This window comes from Mesoplodon bidens (genome assembly GCF_964165515.1).
Source record: "Mesoplodon bidens genome assembly, chromosome: 3".
NCBI lineage: Eukaryota > Metazoa > Chordata > Mammalia > Artiodactyla > Ziphiidae > Mesoplodon > Mesoplodon bidens.
Genome location: NC_138178.1, coordinates 748,444 through 768,719, shown reverse-complemented (window position 1 = coordinate 768,719; position 20,276 = coordinate 748,444). Strand labels below are relative to the sequence as shown.

At 42.8% G+C, this 20,276-nt stretch overlaps 1 protein-coding gene across 6 annotated transcripts in view; it reads left to right on the top strand.

The window, feature by feature from the left end:
* The window catches only part of MPP7 (MAGUK p55 scaffold protein 7), a 268,477-nt gene that overhangs the window by 227,477 nt on the left and 20,724 nt on the right, over positions 1 to 20,276 (top strand). For all 6 annotated transcript variants that reach the window (XR_014015250.1, XM_081226950.1, XM_081226952.1 and 3 more), the window contains one exon: positions 17,665 to 17,745. Coding sequence is in view for 5 of the 6 variants with exons in the window: in XM_081226950.1 (XP_081083076.1) it covers positions 17,665 to 17,745 (81 nt within the window). In the remaining variant the exon portion in view is untranslated. The remainder of the gene's footprint in view (positions 1 to 17,664; positions 17,746 to 20,276) is intronic.

Genomic DNA, 20,276 nt, shown 5'->3' with positions numbered 1-20,276 from the left:
CCATTATGTATCGAGCGCCCTGCGTAGTAACAGTAGCCAATATGTATCGAGTGCCCTGCGTAACAACAGCCAACACGTATCGAGCGCCCTGCGTAATAACAGTAGCCATTATGTATCGAGCGCCCTGTGTAATGACAGTAGCTAATATGTATCGAGTGCCCTGCGTAATAACAGTAACCATTATGTATCGGGCGCCCTGCGTAATAACAGCCAACACATATCGAGTGCCCTGTGTAATAACAGGCAACACGTATCGAGTGCCCTGTGTAATAACAGCCAACACGTATCGAGTGCCCTGTGTAATAACAGCCAACACATATCGAGCGCCCTGCGTAATAACAGTGGCCAATATGTATTGAGTGCCAGGCGCTGTACTCAGTTCTGTGCTTATATTATTTCATTCAGCCCCCACCATGACTATGAGGAAAATACTTTTCATATCCCCATTTTACAGAAGAAACTCAAGCACGAAGAGGAGAGAGGTTACTTGCCCAAGATCCATCTACTAAGCTGTGCAGCCAATTCAGACCCAGACAGTTCAGGACCAGAGCCTTGTTCCTTATCTCATTGTGGAATATTGCTTCTAATCTGTAAAATCAGGGCTGAGCTGACATTGTTTGCCGGTTACGCAGGGCGCTTGATACATAATGGCTACTTTTTTTCTTTGATTTAGGGCCCATCCATTCATTTTCCTGACACACAGCTCCATGTTTTGTGGAAGTTTAGATCTGAGTCTACCAAGAGTGTCTCTCGTGCAGGAGTCACGTTTCCACTCGGGGCCTCGGGGTCAGGCCCGCCCTGCCTTCCCTCCCTGAGCCGTCCACAAAGGGCCCTGCGTTGCACGCAGCGTCACTGGTCCGCTTACTTTACTGGTCTGCTTTCCTGCTCCTTAACCTTTGCCAGCTCTTCCCTGAAGGATCCTAGCAGATCTGCCGGCTCTTTCCCTCTTCAATCTCTTCACATGTTCGGCAACCCACCTGGGTAGCTCTCCCGGCCACCAAGGAAGAGCTCCGGGCTTGCTTTTACCGTCTCCTCTGTCTTCAGGCTTCAGCCGTAGCCCCCAGCCATGTTGTGATGGTGGAGACAGATGCGTCTGCTACCCCAGCGGGGTAGCCTGCAGCCCCTGCTCCGGCACTTCCCAAACTTTAAAAGGCATTTGACTCACCTGGGGATCTTGTTCATCTGCAGGTTCTGAGCTCATGCCCTGGGACGAGGCCAGAGAGTCTGCATTTTGCTTTTTGCCTGCTGTTCCTGGTTATACTGAGGTGCTGGCGCTGTGCACCCTGGGGAAGCCCGTGGCTCCCTTTGGTTGGGTTCAGTTGCTGTTACGTTCTTTGTTGGTGGTTGACAGCTGGCTGCAATTTATTTTGATTTTCTGCTTTTCTTAGTATCACACTTTCATTTTATACTTTTGCATGCATGTGTTATAATGATGGTTTTAACACTTCTGATTTTTCTTAATCTGCTATTCTGGAATATTTGAGGTTTGGTCTATCTGTTTAGAGCAACTGATTTATTATCTTTTAGCCTTTATTCTGAAATTCCTGTTAGAAAGATAAGTTTATTTGAAACTCTTTAGCTCTTAACACTTTATTTCCCTATTTTGGAGCAAGTGCTGGTAAAAGGTAATTTTTAATAATGCAGAACTTTTTACTATTGCATTACAACAGAACAGACTTAATGAAGAATATTGGTCTTATTTTTGTGTGATGTTAGAGTACATATTATACCCAGGCAAATAGTAGATCCTGTATCTCTACATGAAAAATAGAGAAGGAAAATCACGTAAAAGTATTAAATTCACACAAACTGCTTATTCTGTTTCTACTAAAGGAAGGGTTTATAAACTTTTCAAAATCAGGAAAGCCTGCACAGATGGGGGCCTGGAAATTGCATTAAGCTGGTGTCACTGACTGAACATGAGGATGTCTTCTGTCTTCTGCCTGCACTGTGGCCTTCTATAGACTGGCCTTCTAAAGAATTTCCCATTATTCACTTTCTTCTATGTGGTCACCACTCAGAAAGCCTTCCTGCTTGTCCCGTATGGCACAATTTGAGGTATCAGAAGTTTAGAGTTTATTGAGAAATCTCCATCTACTAGATCCCATGATACAGTGCAGGATAGCGTGGATGGTAAGAAACAGGCTTCTGGGGCAGGACAGGCTGAGTCCCCATCCAGTTCTGCGCTTCAGTAGCTGGTGACACCTGCACATTTCACATTTTCTCTGGCTTCAGTTTCTTCATCTAAAAAATGAAAATAATAGAATCACCTGCTTTCTAGGTTTGTTTGAGAGCTAAATGAAATATCTGCAAAGGGTTTAGGCCAATTCCTGGCCCTACTAAAGTTTTAATAAAATGTAGCTCTTATATATTAGCTAAAAATACTAACAACATAAACATGAAGTGTTCAAACATGAATAGGCCTCTGCTGATTTTGAAGCTCAGTGTTCAAAATGCTTAATAAATTAGATTATTTAGCAGTTTATCATCTAAAAGAGGTAGCCAAGCAGTGGACTCCAGTTTTGGAAATTCTCATTGTTCCTGCATTAACTGTTTACTTTTCTTGATTGTGAAAATTATATATTTAAAAACTAGTTCTTGGATCCTGTAACGTGTACAGAAGACGGAAAGAGTATAAGCATCGTGGTCCCCAGGCTCATTTGTTTTCTCTCAGTGTTCACAAAGCCATCAGGAATAGCGGTATTTGCCCTGAAACTGTTAGATAAATATCATTAAGGAACTACCCAGAATTATTATCTCTACATTTTTACCATAATATTGCATGACTTTAATTCTCAGACTTAATGTTCAAGAACTTAAAACTATCCAAGTTGTTAACATGGCAAAAATACGACAGGGAAGGACTTTGAGCCTTGATCGGAAGTATTTAATTTTCTCTTCATTTTGGAAAGATGCTATTCCCAGCCACATTTTAGCAACTAAAACATCTCAATGATGGTTTCTGTTATATTTCCTTCTGCATTTAAAAGTATTTTCCAAAAAGTATGTTAAAACCAAATGACAAGCATTTAGGACATTTTTCTTCTTTTTTTTTTTTGCGGTACGCGGGCCTCTCACTGCTGTGTTCTGTCCCGTTGCGGAGCACAGGCTCCAGACGCGCAGGCCCAGCGGCCATGGCTCACGGGCCCAGCCGCTCCGCGGCATGTGGGATCTTCCCGGACCGGGGCACGAACCCGTGTTCCCTGCATCGGCAGGCGGACTCTCAACCACTACGCCACCAGGGAAGCCCAGGACATTTTTCTACATAAGTTTTATCTTTGGTGAAACCTGACTTTTTAAAAAGTCAAGTAATGAAACCAAATAATGTGTGTGTGTTTGCGGGACAGCTACTAAAACCCTTCACGGCTTAAGGCAGTAAATAGTGAGGCTTATCTCGAGGATGGTCGGACAATCTGTGACTTGTTCTGTCTGGTTAGGAGACAAAAGAGGAAACTGACAATGAATCTGTATGTTTCACCTTGCACGTTTTAGCATGAAGCCCTATTCTGCCTCCTTAAAGACTGCCTTGTGGAAGTAGTTTGAATAAATCAGCATTTGTAAGACTGTCGCCATTTTCCCATAAAACTGGCAGAGCAAAAAGTCTCCCACATAAAGCAGAAAGAAAAGAAAGCAATCGTGACTAGATGTAAATGTTAATTTGTTTATTAGGATTCCCATAACTTTTGTTGAACGTTGATTGAAGGTTTGTGGGAATTAGAGTCTGCTCTGCAGGATTTTAGATAGACAACTATAAATCCAAAAGTTATCATTGAATCTATGAGTGTGTGATAGATTTAAAATGATAATCCTTGTATATAAGAGATAAATATGATCTTTATTACAATCACAGTTGGCTGTTGGTCTATCTTAAATGTTTACACTCTGGCTGACTTCCTGGGCATAAATCACAGTTATGTTCGTTTGGGGCACAGATTTGTTTGGGGCACGGACTGTGCCAGGTACTGTTCTAGACTTGTGAATTCATCACTGAAGAACACAACATTTTTTTCCCTTGGGGTGTTTACATTCTAATGAAAGGATATATAGACAGAAAACATACTCATAATAGATTAGCAATAAATAGTAAAGTCAATTGTATTGTACTTAGAGGGTGATAAATGGTGTAGAAGAAAGTAAAAGCAGAGCAGAATCAGGGGACTTGGGTGATGGCCATTTTGAATAGAGATCATGGGAGCCTCATTGAAAAAGTCGCAGTTTTGAACAAACTGGAAAGAAATGGATAAGGGAATTATCCATCTCTCTTCTACTTAGCTAAGGAAGACCCAAGGATGGTTTTATGTTGCCTTTTAATTTTACTGCACTCTTGTCATAGCCCTGAGTTAGAGGTGAGAGACAGGTACTTAAGTCGAAGTCTGGTGTAAATAGCTGCTTTGGAAAAAATAATGCCCTTTCAACAAGCCTCCTACTTCCTTTTTCTTTTCTTTCCTCTTCTCCTCCTCCTTCTTCTGACATCAACATAAAAACTGATGCTTTGTTAATTGCATTTTTCTTCTATTATGAAAGCAACAGAGGAAAGAAAATCAGAATCTCTAACAAGGTTTGTTACGAACTGTGAAGTTGCTGCGTTTTCTATGTAGTTTGATTCCCAGGGTTTTATAAACAGATTTGTCACTCTCCAACACAAAAATCCAGCCACACACTAAGCGATCATTATAAGATTATGAGTCAAATATAATAGCATGATTGTTTTTATTTTATGCCTAGAGCAGCAAATATAGTATATAGTGCTGCAATATGGTAAGTAGATTTTTTATAACATGTGTCTGATCTAAGGGATACCTAGAGATTTCATTTGATTTGTTTTGCAATAAATCAAATGAGTAAGTGTGTTTTTTTTAGATCACAAAAGCAGTTTGGATATTTATTGCAGTCTCCAGTAATTCTGATATTTTTCACTGGATAGTAAGAGTAACAAGTCTGGCCAATAGCATAAAATGTCTGGGGGAAAATGTGGAAGAATTGTCATGTTAAGTAGTGCAGGTACACTGGAGGCAAACATAGTAAAAGCTGCATCTGTGTCAGTAGCTTCGCACACGATAGACCACCTTTATGTTTGTGCCAACATGTTCAAAGATCAGTAGCAAAAGTGAATAGTACTTGGTCAGAGCAACAGATTTCTTTCCAATATATAATTTAATATTAGACATAAATAAACATCGATTTTATTATTAATACACTATGTCTGTTACATGAATATATAGTATGTTAAAACTAATTGGGCTAATCTCCACCTACCTGTGTCTCTTGCTGAGAAGTTTGTTTCCTAACAAATTAATACTATAATTTTTAGCATATTGACCTTTTATGTGTAAGGTACCACCCATCCTTATTTACATTATTAAATTCAGTTTGATGCTCATCAGCCTTAAGAAAAACTACAATTAAATTCTGTGCTGGATATTTAGAAATTAGAAATTACTTTATGTTAATTCTTTGTAGGACTACATGAGTGTCATTTAAAAAAATACGTTTCATACATTATTTTCACAATAGTAATATATTTTTGTTCTAGTAAATAATTATTCAGTGACTCAGGATCTGTGCTAACGCATAAATAAGTAGATGGCTGAAGATTCAAAGTACAATGTCATAGAGCTGGGCCTTTTTTTTTTTATTGAGTAAGAATATCATACCAGTAGTTTAAAGCATTCTTCTGGTGTTCTTACAGTTTCAAAGTGCTATTGTAGGCACTGGTTTTACTGCCTCAATGCTTTCTTAACTCACTTAGCCTTTAAAAATTTTTAATTGTACATGTCTATTTCAGATTCAGGAAGTAGATCTTTTGGGGGGCCATGTTTACAGAATGAAAAACTTTTATGCTCAACTAACTATGAATTAATTTTGAAAGGATACTGTGCTAGCATTCTAATACAAACTTATTTCTTATTTTCTACACATAAACAAATCATAAATCCCTAAAAATATTCATGAAATAAAAAGAAAAAAAATCTGAAAAGAGAACAATGGAAAAAACCTCAATCTCTCATAATTTCATAGAAAATGAGTCAGTAATTTCAACAGACTTTGGGGTCATTTGGGTCAAAGTTGGCATATGTCTTAATTCTCCTACATAAAGACTGAGAATTTACATAAAGATTTGTTTTCAAATCTTTTTAAAAATTATAAATTTTTTGATTCCATATTTTTCATTTCAAAATGATCACCAAGATAAGTCTAGTTACTATCCGTCACCATGCAAAGTTGTTACAATATTATTGACTATTTTCCCTATGCTATATATTACATCCCCTTGACTTATCTATTTTATAACTGGAATTTTGTACCTCTTAATCTCCCTCACTTATTTCACTTATCCGCCTGGCTCCCTTCCTTCTGGCAACCACCAGTTTGTTCTCTGTATCTTTGAGTCTGTTTCTGTTCATTCGTTTTGATTTTTAGATTTCACATATAAGTTAAATAATATGGTATATGTTTTTCTCCATCTGACTTATTTCACTTTAGCATTTAACTCTCTAGGTCCATCATTGTTGTAGCAAATGGTAAGGTTTCATTCTTTCTTATGGCTGAGTAATACTCCATTGTATGTATGGACCACACCTTCTTTATCCGTTCACCTATCAATGGACACAGGTTGCTTCCATATCTTGGGTATTGGAAATAAGGCTGCAGTGAACACAGGGATGCATATATCTTCTTGAATTAATATTTTTGTTTTCTTTGGAAAACTATCCAGACGTGGGATTGCTGGGTCGTATGGTAGTTCTATTTTTAGTTTTTTAAGGACCCTCCATTCTGTTTTCCGCAGCAGCTGCACCAGTTCACATCCCACCAATTGTGCACCACATCCTTGCCAACAGCTGTTATTTGTGCTCTTTTTGATGATGGCCATTCTGACAGGTGTGACGTAGTATCTCATTGTGGGTTTGATTTGCATTTCCCTGATGATTAGTGATGTTGAGCATCCTTTCATGTGTTTGTTGGCCATCTGTATGTCTTCTTTGGAAAAAAAATCTGTTCTGTTCCACTGATGTATATGTCTGTTTTTGTGCCAGTACCATTCTGTTTAGATTACCATAGGTTTGTAGTATAGTTTAAAATCAGGAAGCATAATACCTCCAGCTTTGTTCTCCTTTCTCAAGATTGTTTTGGCTATTTGAGGTCTTCTGTGTTTCCATACGAATTTTTTTCTTTTTTTTTTTAATTAATTTTTTTGCTGCATTGGGTCTTTGTTGCTGCACGTGGGCTTTCTCTAGTTGCGGTGAGCAGGGGCTACTCTTCGTTGCGGTGCATGGGCTTCTCGTTGTGTGGCTTCTCTTGCTGTGGAGCACAGGCTCTAGGCACATGGGCTTCGGTAGTTGCGCCATGCAGGCTCAGTAGTTGTGGCTCACGGGCTCTAGAGCGCAGGCTCAGTAGTTGTGGTGCACAGGCTTAGTTGCTCTGCAGCATGTGGGATCTTCCTGGACCAGGGCTCAAACCTGTGTCCCCTGCATTGGCAGGTGGATTCTTAACCACTGCACCACCAGGGAAGTCCCTCCATACAAATTTTAGAATTATTTGTTCTAGTTCTGTGAAAAATGCCATTGGTATTTTAATAGGGATTGTACTGAATCTGTAATTCCCTTGAGTATTATGGTCATTTTAACAATATTAACTTTTTCCAGTCCATGAACATAGTTTATCTTTCCACCTGTTTGTGCCATCTTCAGTTTCTTTCATCAGTGACTTCTAGTTCTGTAAGAACAGGTCTTTTACCTCCTTAGGTAGGTTTATTCCTAGGTATTTTATTCTTTTGATGTGATGGTAAACAGGATTGTTTTCTTAATTTCTCTTTCTGATAATTTGTCATTAGTGTATAGAAATGCAACAGATTTCTGTATATTAATTTTATATCCTGCAACTTTACTGAATTCATTGATGAATTCTAGTAGTTTTTTTGGTGGCATCTTTAGGATTTTCTATGTATAGTATCATGTCATCTGCAAGCAGTGATAGTTGTATTCTTCCTTTCCAATTTGGATTCCTTTTATTTCTTTTTCTTGTCTGATTTCTGTGACTAGGACTTCCAATACTATGTTGAATAAAAGTGGCAAATAAAAGTTTTTTCTTGTAGTTGATTTCTAGTCTAGTGGTTGGAAAAGATACTTGACATAATTTCAGTCTTTTTACATTTATTGAGAGTTCTTTTGTGGCCTAGCATCTGATCTATCCTGGAGAATGTTCCATGTGCACTTGAAAGGAATGTTCTGCTGCTTTGTGGATGGAATGTCCTCTGTATATCTATTAAGCCGTTGGATCTTACATGTCATTTAAGGCCACTGTTTCTTTATTGATTTTCTGTCCAGATAATCTGTCCATTAATGTTAAGGGGTGTTAAAGTCCCCTACTATTATTCAGTTACTGTCAGTTTCTCCCTTATGTATGTTAATATTTGCTTTATGTATTTAGGTGCTATAATGTTGGGTGCATATATATTTACAATTGTTATATCTTCTTGTTGAATTGATCCTTCTATCATTATGTAATATCCTTCTTTGTTTCTTGTTGCAGTGCTTGTTTTAAAGTCTGTTTTGTCTCATATAGGTATTGCTACCCCAACTTTATTTTTGTTTGCATTTGCATGGAATATATTTTTCCACCCCCTCACTGTCAGTCTGTGTGTGTCTTTAGATCTGAAGTGAGAATCTGGTAGGCAGCATATATATGGGTCTTGTTTTTTTATCCAGTAATAATTGTATGTCTTTTGATTGATAAGTATGTACTTATTACCATTCTGTGAATTGTTTTCTGGTTGTTTTTGTCATTCTTTTTTCTTCCTTTCTTTACCTTTGTTCTCTTCCCTTTTGATTTGATGACTATCTTTACTGTTATGTTTGGATTTCTCTCTATTTTGTGTATATGTATCTATTATAGATTTTTGATTTATGGTTATAATGAGGTTCATATGTAACCACCTGTGTATATGCATGATTATTTTAACTGGATGATCTTAAGTTCTAATGCATTTTAACAACTCTGCGTTTTTACTCCACCTCCTCCCATGTTTAATGTTTTTGACAGCATATTTTACATCTTTTTGTGTATCCTCTAACTACTTATTGTGGATAAAGATGGTTTTACTACTTTGTTCTTTAATCTTCCTACTAACTTTATAAGAGGTTGATCTACTGCCTTTACTGTTTGTTTGTAGGAGACTCCATTGGGACCCTGCAGCACACTCCTCTCTGGTCACCAGAGCTGCACGCTCTAGGGGTGCCACTTCTAGGTGTGTGCTGCGGGGGCCCTTCTGTCGTGGTGGGGCTGACTCCTGTGGGCACGCTGATAGGCGGGGCTGACCCCAGTCCAGTGGGCTGCCCGGCCCTGCCTCATGAGGTGGCTGTCAGCCCACTGTTGTGCGGCGCTATGTCCCAGCATGGCTGGTGCCAGCCCGCCGCTGGGCAGGTCAGTGCTTGGTGCTAATAGGCAGGAGGAAGGACTCCAAAACGGCACTTGCAGCACGCACGTCACTATGGTAGAGTGAGCTCCCCAAGTGGCTTCTGCCTGCACCTCTGTCCCCAGGGGTGTGCCAGCTGTCTCCTGCCTCTCCAGGAGGCTCTCTAAGACCAGCAAGAGGGTCTCATCCAGGCTCCTTTCAAATTACTGCCTCTGTGCTGGGATTTGGAGTGCAGGAGATTTTGTATTTGCCCTTTAAGAGTGGAGTCTTGGGCTTCACTGGTGGCGCAGTTGTTGAGAATCCACCTGCCAATGCAGGGGACACGGGTTTGAGCCCTGGTCTGGGAAGATCCCACATGCCGTGGAGCAACCAAGCCCGTATGCCACAACTACTGAGCCTGTGCTCTACAGCCCGCGAGCCACAACTACTGAGCCCGCGCTCTAGAGCCTGTGCACCACAACTACTGAGCCTGTGCTCTAGAGCCTTCAAGCCACAACTACTGAGTCTGAGCTCTAGAGCTTGTGCACCACAACTACTGAGCCTGCACTCTGGAGCCCGTGAGCCACAACTACTGAGCCCACGAGCCACAACTACTGAGCCTGAGCTCTAGAGCCTGTGAGCCATGGCTACTGAGGCCCACACGCCTGGAGCCCATGCTCCCCAACAGGAGAGGCCACCGCAGTGGGAGGCCGCACTGCAGTGAGGAGTGGCCCCTGCTCACCGCAACTGGAGAAGGCCCATGAACAGCAACAGAGACCCACCTCTGCAGAAATAAAATAAATAAAGTAATTAATTAATTAATTATTTTTTTAAAAGGGTGGAGTCCCTATTTCCCATGGTCCCCTGGCTCTCCCGAAAGCAAGTCCCACTGGTCTGTAAAGCCAGAATTTCTGGGGGCTCATCTTCTCGGCGCAGGACCCCCAGGCTGGGGAGCCCAGTGTGGGACCCAGATCTCTCAATTCTTGGGGAGAACCTCTGCAATTGTAATTTTCCTCCTGTTTGTGGGGTATGGGTCTTGACTATACCTTGCCTCCACACCTCCTACCCATCTCATTGTGGTTCCTTCTTTGTATCTTCAGCTGTGTAAGATCTTTTCTGCTGGTCTTCACGTTATTCTCATTGATAGTTGCTCTGTGAATACTTGTAACTTTGCTGTGCCCGTGGGGGCAGGTGGGCTCAGGGTGGCCCTTCTCCACCATCTTGGCCACACCCTCCAAAATCTCTGTAATATAAAAATAAAGGCATTTTTACAGCTAGTTAGTGGGAATATTTACGTAAATGTAAAGCTTTAAATAGAAACTTTCGGGCTTCCCTGGTGGCGCAGTCGTTGAGAGTCCGCCTGCCGTTGCAGGGGACGTGGGTTCGTGCTCCGGTCTGGGAAGATCCCACATGCCGTGGAGCGGCTGGGCCCGTGAGCCATGGCCGCTGGGCCTGCGCGTCCGGAGCCTGTGCTCTGCAACGGGAGAGGCCACAACAGTGAGAGGCCCGTGTACCGCAAAAAAAAAAAATAAAAATAAATAAATAAATAAATAGAAACTTTCTAGCATCATTTTATTAACCCCCAAATGGGCTGTATTTCTGTGGCTGAAATGAATGAGCCTTTATATAAAATCACACACAACACATTTGCCTACTGTAAGGAAGGAGTTACTAATTAAGTGCACACAAATAATTAGAAGTAATGTGCCTTTCTAATTATCTTATCCATTTGATGTACTGTTCACAAGAATTTCAACTAATGCTGATTGATGCTCATGGCTTTATTCTTTCTTTCCAGAATTTGCACACAAAGTGATTTTCTGAATTCTTATGAAATTAAAAAAAGAAAGAAACATAGTTACATTTCTGCTTCAAATAGAAACATTCTTTTATTTTTAAAGCCAGCAAGCCCATCCACTTTAGTGCACTGCATGAATTCCACATTAGTGAACTCCAAAATGATTTTTTAATGTGCTTTTTTGGCTTTTCCTTTGATATCATCATTCTGTTTGGGTTTCCTTAGTCCTGAATCAAGAATCCTGATAGACGCCCTGTGTGTGCTGCCCAGGCCTGGGATGCCTGCCATCTTCCTTAGGTTTCGTTTAGATTTCTCAGAGGCTCTGCACAGGATGAGTTTTGAGTTCACCAGATTTGACTTCTGCCACTTTTTGTAGCCTGAGTCTTGTATTCCACAAGCATAACTTTCATCTCTGTTTAAAGTGTGGGACAGCTTGGAATGGGGTGAGAGACTTTGTGAAGTTGTGGGTCTCAGCCGCAAACAGCTGAGCAGCCGGCTACCTGAGCCTGTGTCCTGTCCTTGGCATTCTTTTGATAAGATGATGGATCGAATGGAAGGAATGCAGGCACACTGGCTTCTGAATACCAGTGAAGCCATAGTCCAAACGTGCGATCTTGGGAAAATTACCCTTTCATTGTCTTGGTTTTCTCATCTGTAGAACGAGGATAATTATACCTTTCTTGCAGGGATGTTTTGAGGATTAGTCATGGTGTATGTAAACCATGGGACACAAGCCTGCTGCATAAAAAGACCTCATTGTGTCATCATTGTCCTTACTTTTGCGAAGCTTGCAGTCTGTGATTTAAATACATGCTATTGAGGTTATCTTCTCTGCTTTCCTTTAGCATGAACAAGCACAGCTGGAAACAAACTCTAGAGAAACTAATTTGTATACTTATGTGTAAATGTGTGTCACCAATTGTGGTAAAAATTTATACATTGAAGAGGAGATGAATGTGTCCCGTTACAGAGACATGAATAAACCTAAGTCAGTGTGCATCCCTAAACCCCCTGCGGTGTAAGTAGTCTAAACACAAACCAGCCAACTAAAAATGTGAACTTAGGCCCCACCATAGAAGAAGGACACAGGACAGGAGTGTGGATGTAAGATGTGATCTTAAGGTCAAGATCTAAAAGAGGAAAAAGTCTATAACTTCACCTGTGTGGATGGCAGAATTGATCCAAGGGCCTGGCTGGGAAAATGCTGTTAAGTGGTCTGCCAGGCAATTTTGTAGTAAGAATAATTAAAATTGTGTCCCTGTTTTAATCTTTTGGTGACAGTATCCCACCTTGAAGATGACGGCTTCAAATAACCTAACCTAGGGGAAATTTTTAAAATCGAAGTATTTGCCACTGCACATTCTTGGCATGGTCTGTGGGTGTGCGGTGAAGCAGGGTCCCTGGTAAGGGTTAGCTTATGTAAGGGCTCAAATTGAAAACAGTCCAAGTTTAAGGGTATCACGTGAGCAACAGCATACCTTCCCCCGCTAATTCAAACATACCTACTTTTTTCCTCCAGAGCTAAAATAAATCACTGTGGTTTTTTGGCGTGGGTGGAAGAAGAAAGAAAAAAATGCTAGACTTTCACTCGGCAAATTAGCTCACACTCTGGGAAGTACTCCAGAGCCCAGACCTCCTGAAGGGACAGTGACTTCACATCCCCCCTTCGTCCTCGGCGCCTTCGTGGGGAGCGGGCGTGGCGGGCCAGGGCCTGCTATTTAAGTTGTAGTGTTTTGTGTGCTTCTTTTTCTTGAGCATATATAATTGGGTTTGCATCATCTGCAAACCATTGTAAAGCCCCTTGTTTTTCTGGTTTGTTTTCTGTTTATTTTAAAGAGTAAGTTTTAGAACTTACTCAAATCTTGTTTGTCCCTACAGAGTAGATAAGACACATGAGCCCTTGCATGGTGCCTGGCGCTTTGGAGACACCCAGTAAATGCTTATCACTCCCCCGCCCCTCATCTCGCATTCTCGCTTTACCTTGATGTGATTCCATTCACAGGGAGACCCCAGCCTGCGTCTGAAGCACACCGCGGTCCTTGTCTGAGTTTAGGCAGATGGATTTCCGTCCCTTAAACTCACTGTTCCAGAGCCAAAGTCATCCCCTTCCCTTCTGCTTCTCTGTATCTTTAGATCAAGGAGCCAGGTTCAAATGTGAGCCCCACCACCTTCTGCTACGACTTTGAGCACGTTCTCTAACCATCGCGTCCAGACATTCCAGGTGCAGATGCTTCTTGCTTTAACTCCCGTGCCTTTGGTTCATTCGGCAAATAGCTTTACCTCCAGGACAGCGTAGTCACTGAGCATAACTTAAATAAATAAAACAACCTAATGAGTGCCTCCAGTTTGCCAGCTAGGGAAACGGTTGGTGAGCAGATAGATGACATCGCTGTTTTCAAGTCTTTTCGAGGGTAAAGACAAGTGTGCAGACGATCATGACGGAGTGTGATCGGCCCTCTGACACGCAAGGGCAGGGGACACAAGCACTCGGCACCCGACCGGCCTTTAAAGTGTCAGGGAAGAATCCCTAGGGCGTATCTAAGACGAAGCCTGAATTAGCCAGGAAAGAACAGCAGTGTTTTTGCACAGGTGAGCGGCATGTGACGAGGACCCAGCAGCACAGAGAAGACTCCGCCACGTCACAGGGCGCAGGGGTCTCACGCAGCCAAGGTGTGCGGTGTGGCGAGAATGAAGGTTAGGGAGGGAGGCGCAGCTCCCAACGTGCGATCCAGGCAGACCTGTCAGAGTCACGTCGGGTTCTCTTCGCAGTGCAGGAGTGGGAGGTGCTGGTGAGAAGTGATGGGAGCCTGGCCGGGATGCTGGGGACAGGCGTGCACAGTGCAAGGTTAAGGAAGGTGTTCCTTCATTTTCTTGGCCATTCCGGCTGTTTTAAGGTGGGAGACAGTGTGAACTTCCAGTACTGACGGGAAGGAGCGCGAAACAGCGCAGGAGAGGTGAAGACGCGGGAGGAGGCCCCCTGCGAGGGGCTGCAGCTGGTGGCTGGGTGTAGGCGCGCCGCTTGGTGCAGGGGACGGAGGAGGTGCGCGTGCTGGCATCCTCAGAAAGACAGTGCTGGCTGCTGAGCAGAGGTGTGCGAGCTGCTCGGAGGCTGGCTCAGGAGAGGGGCACCGATGAGGTGTCCGGTCTCGGGTGGCAGAGGTGGCAGCGGCACGTCGCAGCTCTGAGGATCTTCAGGAGGGAAGATCGACAGCCTTTGGCAATTGTTAGATTAGAGGGGAGGTTCTAGGTGTGAGGAGAGAGGACATTGGAGGGTTGGGATGACCACATGGTGACCCGGGAAATACAGTCAGGACAACCGGGCACCTGCTGGAGAGCCCAGGGGTCTGAGCTCTGTGGGGAGCACAGTGTGTGTGCATCCCTGCTCCCGTTGTACGGGCTTTCTCAGTCCAGGCGCAGACGTGTAGAGCAGCCATGAGATTGACCTTGGCCTGGAAGTTTCCGCGACAAGTGTGATAAAGGCCAGCGCGTAAGAGCTTTGAGGGTATTAGCAAGATAGTGGGAGATACCACAGCCCAAGGAAGCGAAGACCCGAAGGGCTGTTAGACAGAAAGAAAGGAAAGAAAGAAAACACTGGCGGTCCTTTTGATAAGAGGAGGAACAACGGAGTGGGAGGGCTAATGACCGGGGATTGGGGTCACACAGGAAAGCCTGAATTTAATATCGTCGTGATGAAATAGCTTCTAGAGAGGTAGAGTCAGGGTTTGTGTGGTCTGTGGTTGGAGTGACGTGGGGAGGAGGTAGGCTCTCCGCAGGGGTGTTGAAGTCGCCCCCGAGGACGGCAGGGTTGGGGTGCAGAGGGGACGAGAGCAGTGGTCCCAGGCGGGGCAGGACCGCCTACCGCGGAGCATCCTGGACTTTTGTGAGGGCACCTTTTCTTTATGCAAATGGCTGAGGACGCCGAGGATGTACACCTGACATTTCTATGGAACAGAAACCTGTCCTGCATCCCACACGACTTCCCAGTGTCACGCTAGACACTGAGGGACTCATAGATGACGCACCTGTCCCATCTCAGGGGAATTATTTTTACGCTACACTTGCACATACACTGCACGTTCTTTGTAAAAGTTTTATTTTCTTCACTTTGATAGCCTTGATGTATTGTATCCCTATTTCCTTATTAAGGCTGTTTTTTCCTCTTTCCTTATCATATTCCAATAAGACCCATCCATGGTTTCCATCTAGTTGCTAGACTATTCTGATGTTTACCTGTACCCTTGGGCTTTCATTCTCCTGTACTTTCTTGTACAGAATGGCTCCTGATCTTTTTATTACGTTGAAGTCCAAACTTATTTAGAATAAGTAGGTGCAGACGTCTGACTTCATTTTCTCCAGTCATGCCCGAGCATTTACATATTGAAATACACATGGTTTTATTGTCAATTACTTTTTGATCCTTCATATATTACAGCTAGGGCGTTATATTAATTTGGAGGGAGAAAGTATATGCACTGGCAAGTTATATCAGCTGTGAGTGCCATTTCAGGATAAAACTGGGATATTACAGTGTTCTTTTTTTTTTTTTTTTTTTTTTTTTTTGCGTTACGCGGGCCTCTCACTGTTGTGGCCTCTCCCGTTGCGGAGCGCAGGCTCCGGACGCGCAGGCTCAGCGGCCATGGCTCACGGGCCCAGCCGCTCCGCAGCATGTGGGATCTTCCCAGACCGGGGCACGAACCCGTGTCCCCTGAATCGGCGGGCGGACTCTCAACCACTGCGCCACCAGGGAAGCCCCAGAGTATTCATTTTAAAAAGAGAGACGTGAGAACCACTGTCTTGGGGCAGAGAACTGGCACCCAACAGCAGTGTGTGGGAAGGTGGAAGGTGCTGGTGAATGGCCAGCAGGGTGACAGGTCAGTTTGTGCAGGCGGAGACCCCGGAGTAGCACTGGAGCAGAGGGAGGCACGGTCGCCGCCGCAGCCTCTTCGTCTTGCTCCCAGCTCGCCCTCACCCAGACCCCCAGCCGCTCTGCTCTGTCCTCCTGGCTGCTGTTCGTTGTCCAGCATAAAACCCCATGCTTGTCAAAGCCTGCAAGAGTAAGTAGGCAAGGGAATGAACCCTTGAATACCTGGGTGCGGTGCTAGTTACTAGACATGGGTTTTCATTATTCCTCCCAAGAAAGGCAGCATGATTCCTTTTATGATTAGAGTGAAGTCCAGCCAAGGCTCAAGGAAGAGAACTTGTCCAGTGTCTTAGTCGTTTCAGGCCAACACAGCGAAATATCACAACCCAGGTGGCTTATAGACGACAGACATTTGATTTCTCACAGTTCCGGAGGCTGGAAGTCGGAGATCAGGATGCCAGCAGTAGGGGCGAGGGCTCTCTTCTCTCCTTGTGTCCTCACATGGCCAGGCGCTAGGGGGCTCTGTGGCATCTCCTATAAGAGCACTAAGCCCGGTTATGGGGGCTCCACCCTCGTGACCTCAGAACCCCCCAAAGACCTTTGCTTCTAACAGCATCACGTTGGCGTTTGGGTTCCAACATGTGAATCTGGGGGGGGACACAGACATTCAGACCACAGCATCGGTGTCACCCGGTGAGGGAGTAATGAGGATGGGGATCTAACGGAGGGCAGCCTGGCCCTGCAGCTTGTGTTCTGCTCAAGGCATGACACCGTCACTAAATAGACCTCGATGGCAGGGCTGTGAGAGGCTAGCCATCTGGGGCTCATGCTCTTCTAACTCTTGATTTCGGACTCGTATTTGAAACCACTCTTCGTTTTCTGGCCCCAGTCTGTTCATCATTTTTTGTGACTCTCCCAACCCAGTTACTTTCTCTGAAGGCGGACTTCACTTATCTTTTAATCTTCACAGCATTTACTATATGCCTTGTTCACGACAGGTGTTTAGTATGTGCACACTGATTGAAATACATCAGGTCTATGTAAGTTTTCAAAGGCTTAAGGACCAACTGAGAATAAACAGTGTTGCAGGGGAGCTTGACTTTGCACTGATGGTTTTGCAAGTTTAAAATGCATGATTAGGTTTTTGCACCTAACATAAAATCAAGGTTCAAAGATTTTCTTTTATTACGATCTAAAAGTGTTTAAAATGGAAATGATCCCTGTCCAGACTGTGTAATTCCGTTTTTTTAGGTGCACCTATTCTTTAAGCTCTTCTGGATACCATTACCTGTTAATGTACTCAGATACTCTAAAATATGTTTCATTTAAAACAAAGATTTCTAATCTTTTTAATGGAAGGATGGGGATTTAAATTTAAAAAGTAGAAAAGCGAAATACAAAAAAACAGGAAAAATAAAGAAATAAAAAGTAGAAAAGCAAGCAAATAACTCCTAGTTTTTTCTTACGTACAACTTAACTAGAGATAATCTCTTGACTTGGGATGCACGTGAAGTTGGATGCACGTTTTCAGTCTGTCTTACGGATCATGTCAATCATAGCAATGTTTATATGGTGTTCTGTTCAGGAGTGAATTTCTGTTTTCCTGTTTTTCAGGTCCCGTAGGGGTGGGTTTGAATGAACTGAAACGAAAGCTGCTCATCAGTGACACACAGCACTACGGCGTGACGGTGCCCCGTAAGTTCTGTGCTCTTTGCTGCTCCTACTGCCGGCCCAGCACACACGCAGCATGTGTGCTGCACAGCCCTGCTGTCCGCACTCACATGTAGACCTCACCACAGCCCTGGGGAGTAGGGAGTGACCGTGTCCACATTTTACAGAGGAGGAAACTGAGGCACAGGAGTTAAGGGGTTTGCCCCAGATGACACAGGTCATTGGCAAGGTGTTTGTTGCTTTCAGCTTCCCTACTCGCATTTTTTATGGTGGATTTTAATAGAGGTATGACATCAAATTATTACTTACAAGTTTTCTGCTCAATAGAAGTTTATTCTGTTTCTTCAATTTCCAGAGTTTTCAATGAGCTTTAAGATTAGAAGGGCCAAACTGCAGAGAGTGAAGGAGGCTTCTTATAAACGTTTAATTACTTTTCATATTGTAGTAATTGGCATATAGTAATTTTTCATGGCCATATAATCCAAATGTGGTAGGCTTCTTTTCAGTATACAGAATTAGGTCTGTTTTTATAAAAGTGGTTTTCACAGGCATTCGTACAAGTGAAATGTGATCCTGGAAGCATTTTGATACCCAGAATAAATGCCATTTGACTACTTAATAGGTTGATGTTAGGGGACCATCTAAAAGACTAGATTAAATGTTGGCTTTTTAAGTGGTTTTAGTAATGTTATCAAAAAGTCATTTGTATAACGCCCTTAGCAATGTTCTCTAGTTTTGGACTGGTTGAACTTTATTTTAAAATTATAGTTTTCTGTTACCTTGTTACACCTTGTTACTGCATTTTTCCAAGTTATTGTTTGTAATCATTTTCAGCCGTAAGTTATAGGGCTGCTGGTTTCTTCCAACAGAGATGAAAGTAAAGGAAACTGGAAATATGGAATTAAACAGTTTCTTTTTATTTCTACTTTAATTATGTACTTCTCCCACAAAAGCTGAATTGCAATACACAAGTCATTAGAACATTTTACAAAACAACTGTTAAGCTTACAGGTGAGCTATTACAGAAGAAACCTAGAAGGTGGAAAACGGATTACAAAGGGAAAAAAACAAATTAATTTCCTACTGTGTCTTCATTGCCCTTATTTGTCTTATTTTGCCCTCCCAACAGCGGTGTAAGATGGGCAATATCTCCATGTCACAGAGGAGGAAACGGGTGAAAGGATGCTTTGATTGACTCAGGTTCCGTAGGCAATAGCTACACTTGGATTTGAAGCCAGGTCTCACGTTCTCCCTACCATATAATGCTGCACAACCCTTTCCAACTCCAGATTCTCTTTACTGTAGCCCAATTCATAGTAAAAACTAATTTCTTTTGAAGAGCATCAAGGTTAATAAATTAGGCTGCCTATCAAATGTAACCCTCCATGATAATTTTGGTATTACTCAGGGCACTTTGGACTCAGTTAACCCAACTATTAAAATACTGTTTGTATCTGAAGTTGTTACAGAAGTTAACAACATCCAGACATGTTCTGGGGCTGAGACTCTCCAAAGAAATCCCTAAAGGAGTAATTTTCCTTTTCAAACAGGTGTTAATGTCAAAAGATCCCCAGAACGCAGTGTTTTCCATACTTGCCTGATAATAAGAGTCTCTTGAGGTTCTTATGAAAAGATTCCAAGGCCTTTCCAAAGAGAGTCTCCTTCTGGAGACATGACAGAATTCCTGAAAATCTGTGTTTACAGCAAGTATCCCAGGTGATTCACTGTGTCAGTCATGTGTGAGAAATACAGCCATAGCATCAAATGAGGATGATTTAATTAGTTAAGAAGCTATTTTAAGAGCAGTTTTGGGATTTTAGATTTTGCTTTGCTTTGTAGAAGACTTTTAGGTAGAGTCGTGATTATCTGGAGAAAAATTATTGCTTTGATTATACCACCAGTATTCTGTTTGATGTTTAAATTCTCTGTTCCATAAAATGTACCAGATATCCACCAGAATGGGTAAATGGAAAAGATTTGGAGCAGTGGAGCTCTTACACATTGCTGGGGTGGGGAAGCAGAGGAATTCAGCCACTTTGGAAAACCACGTATCTGTTGAGGCTGAGCAAAGCCGATACCCTGTGACCCAGCCGCTCCGCTCCTAGGACACTCCTCCCAGAAACGCATACAGTATGTACTCAGATATGCATAGAAACAGTATTCAGAAGAGCTCAAAACTGGAAGCTACCCCAGTGCCCATCAGTAGTAGACTGGATAAGCAAATGGTGGTATATTCACAGAGAGGGATGTTGTAATGCAGTGATAATCTGCTACCGCATGCAAAAGTACACATGACTCCCACAAACATTTATGCTGAGTGAAAAGAGGTAGACAGACGCCAAAGAGAATGTGCTTATGACTCCCTTTTTATAAATGCAGGAAAGGCAGTGCTAGTACGTGCTGTTAGAAATCTTCAGGAGGTGGGTTGAAGGGGGATTCTGCGTCCTGGCAATTTTCTTCTTCTTCCGAGTGCTGGTTACACGGGTGTATTTGATGTGTGAAAATTCTTCAGGCTTACATGGGAACTGCTCTGTATATTATACTTCAGGTTTTTA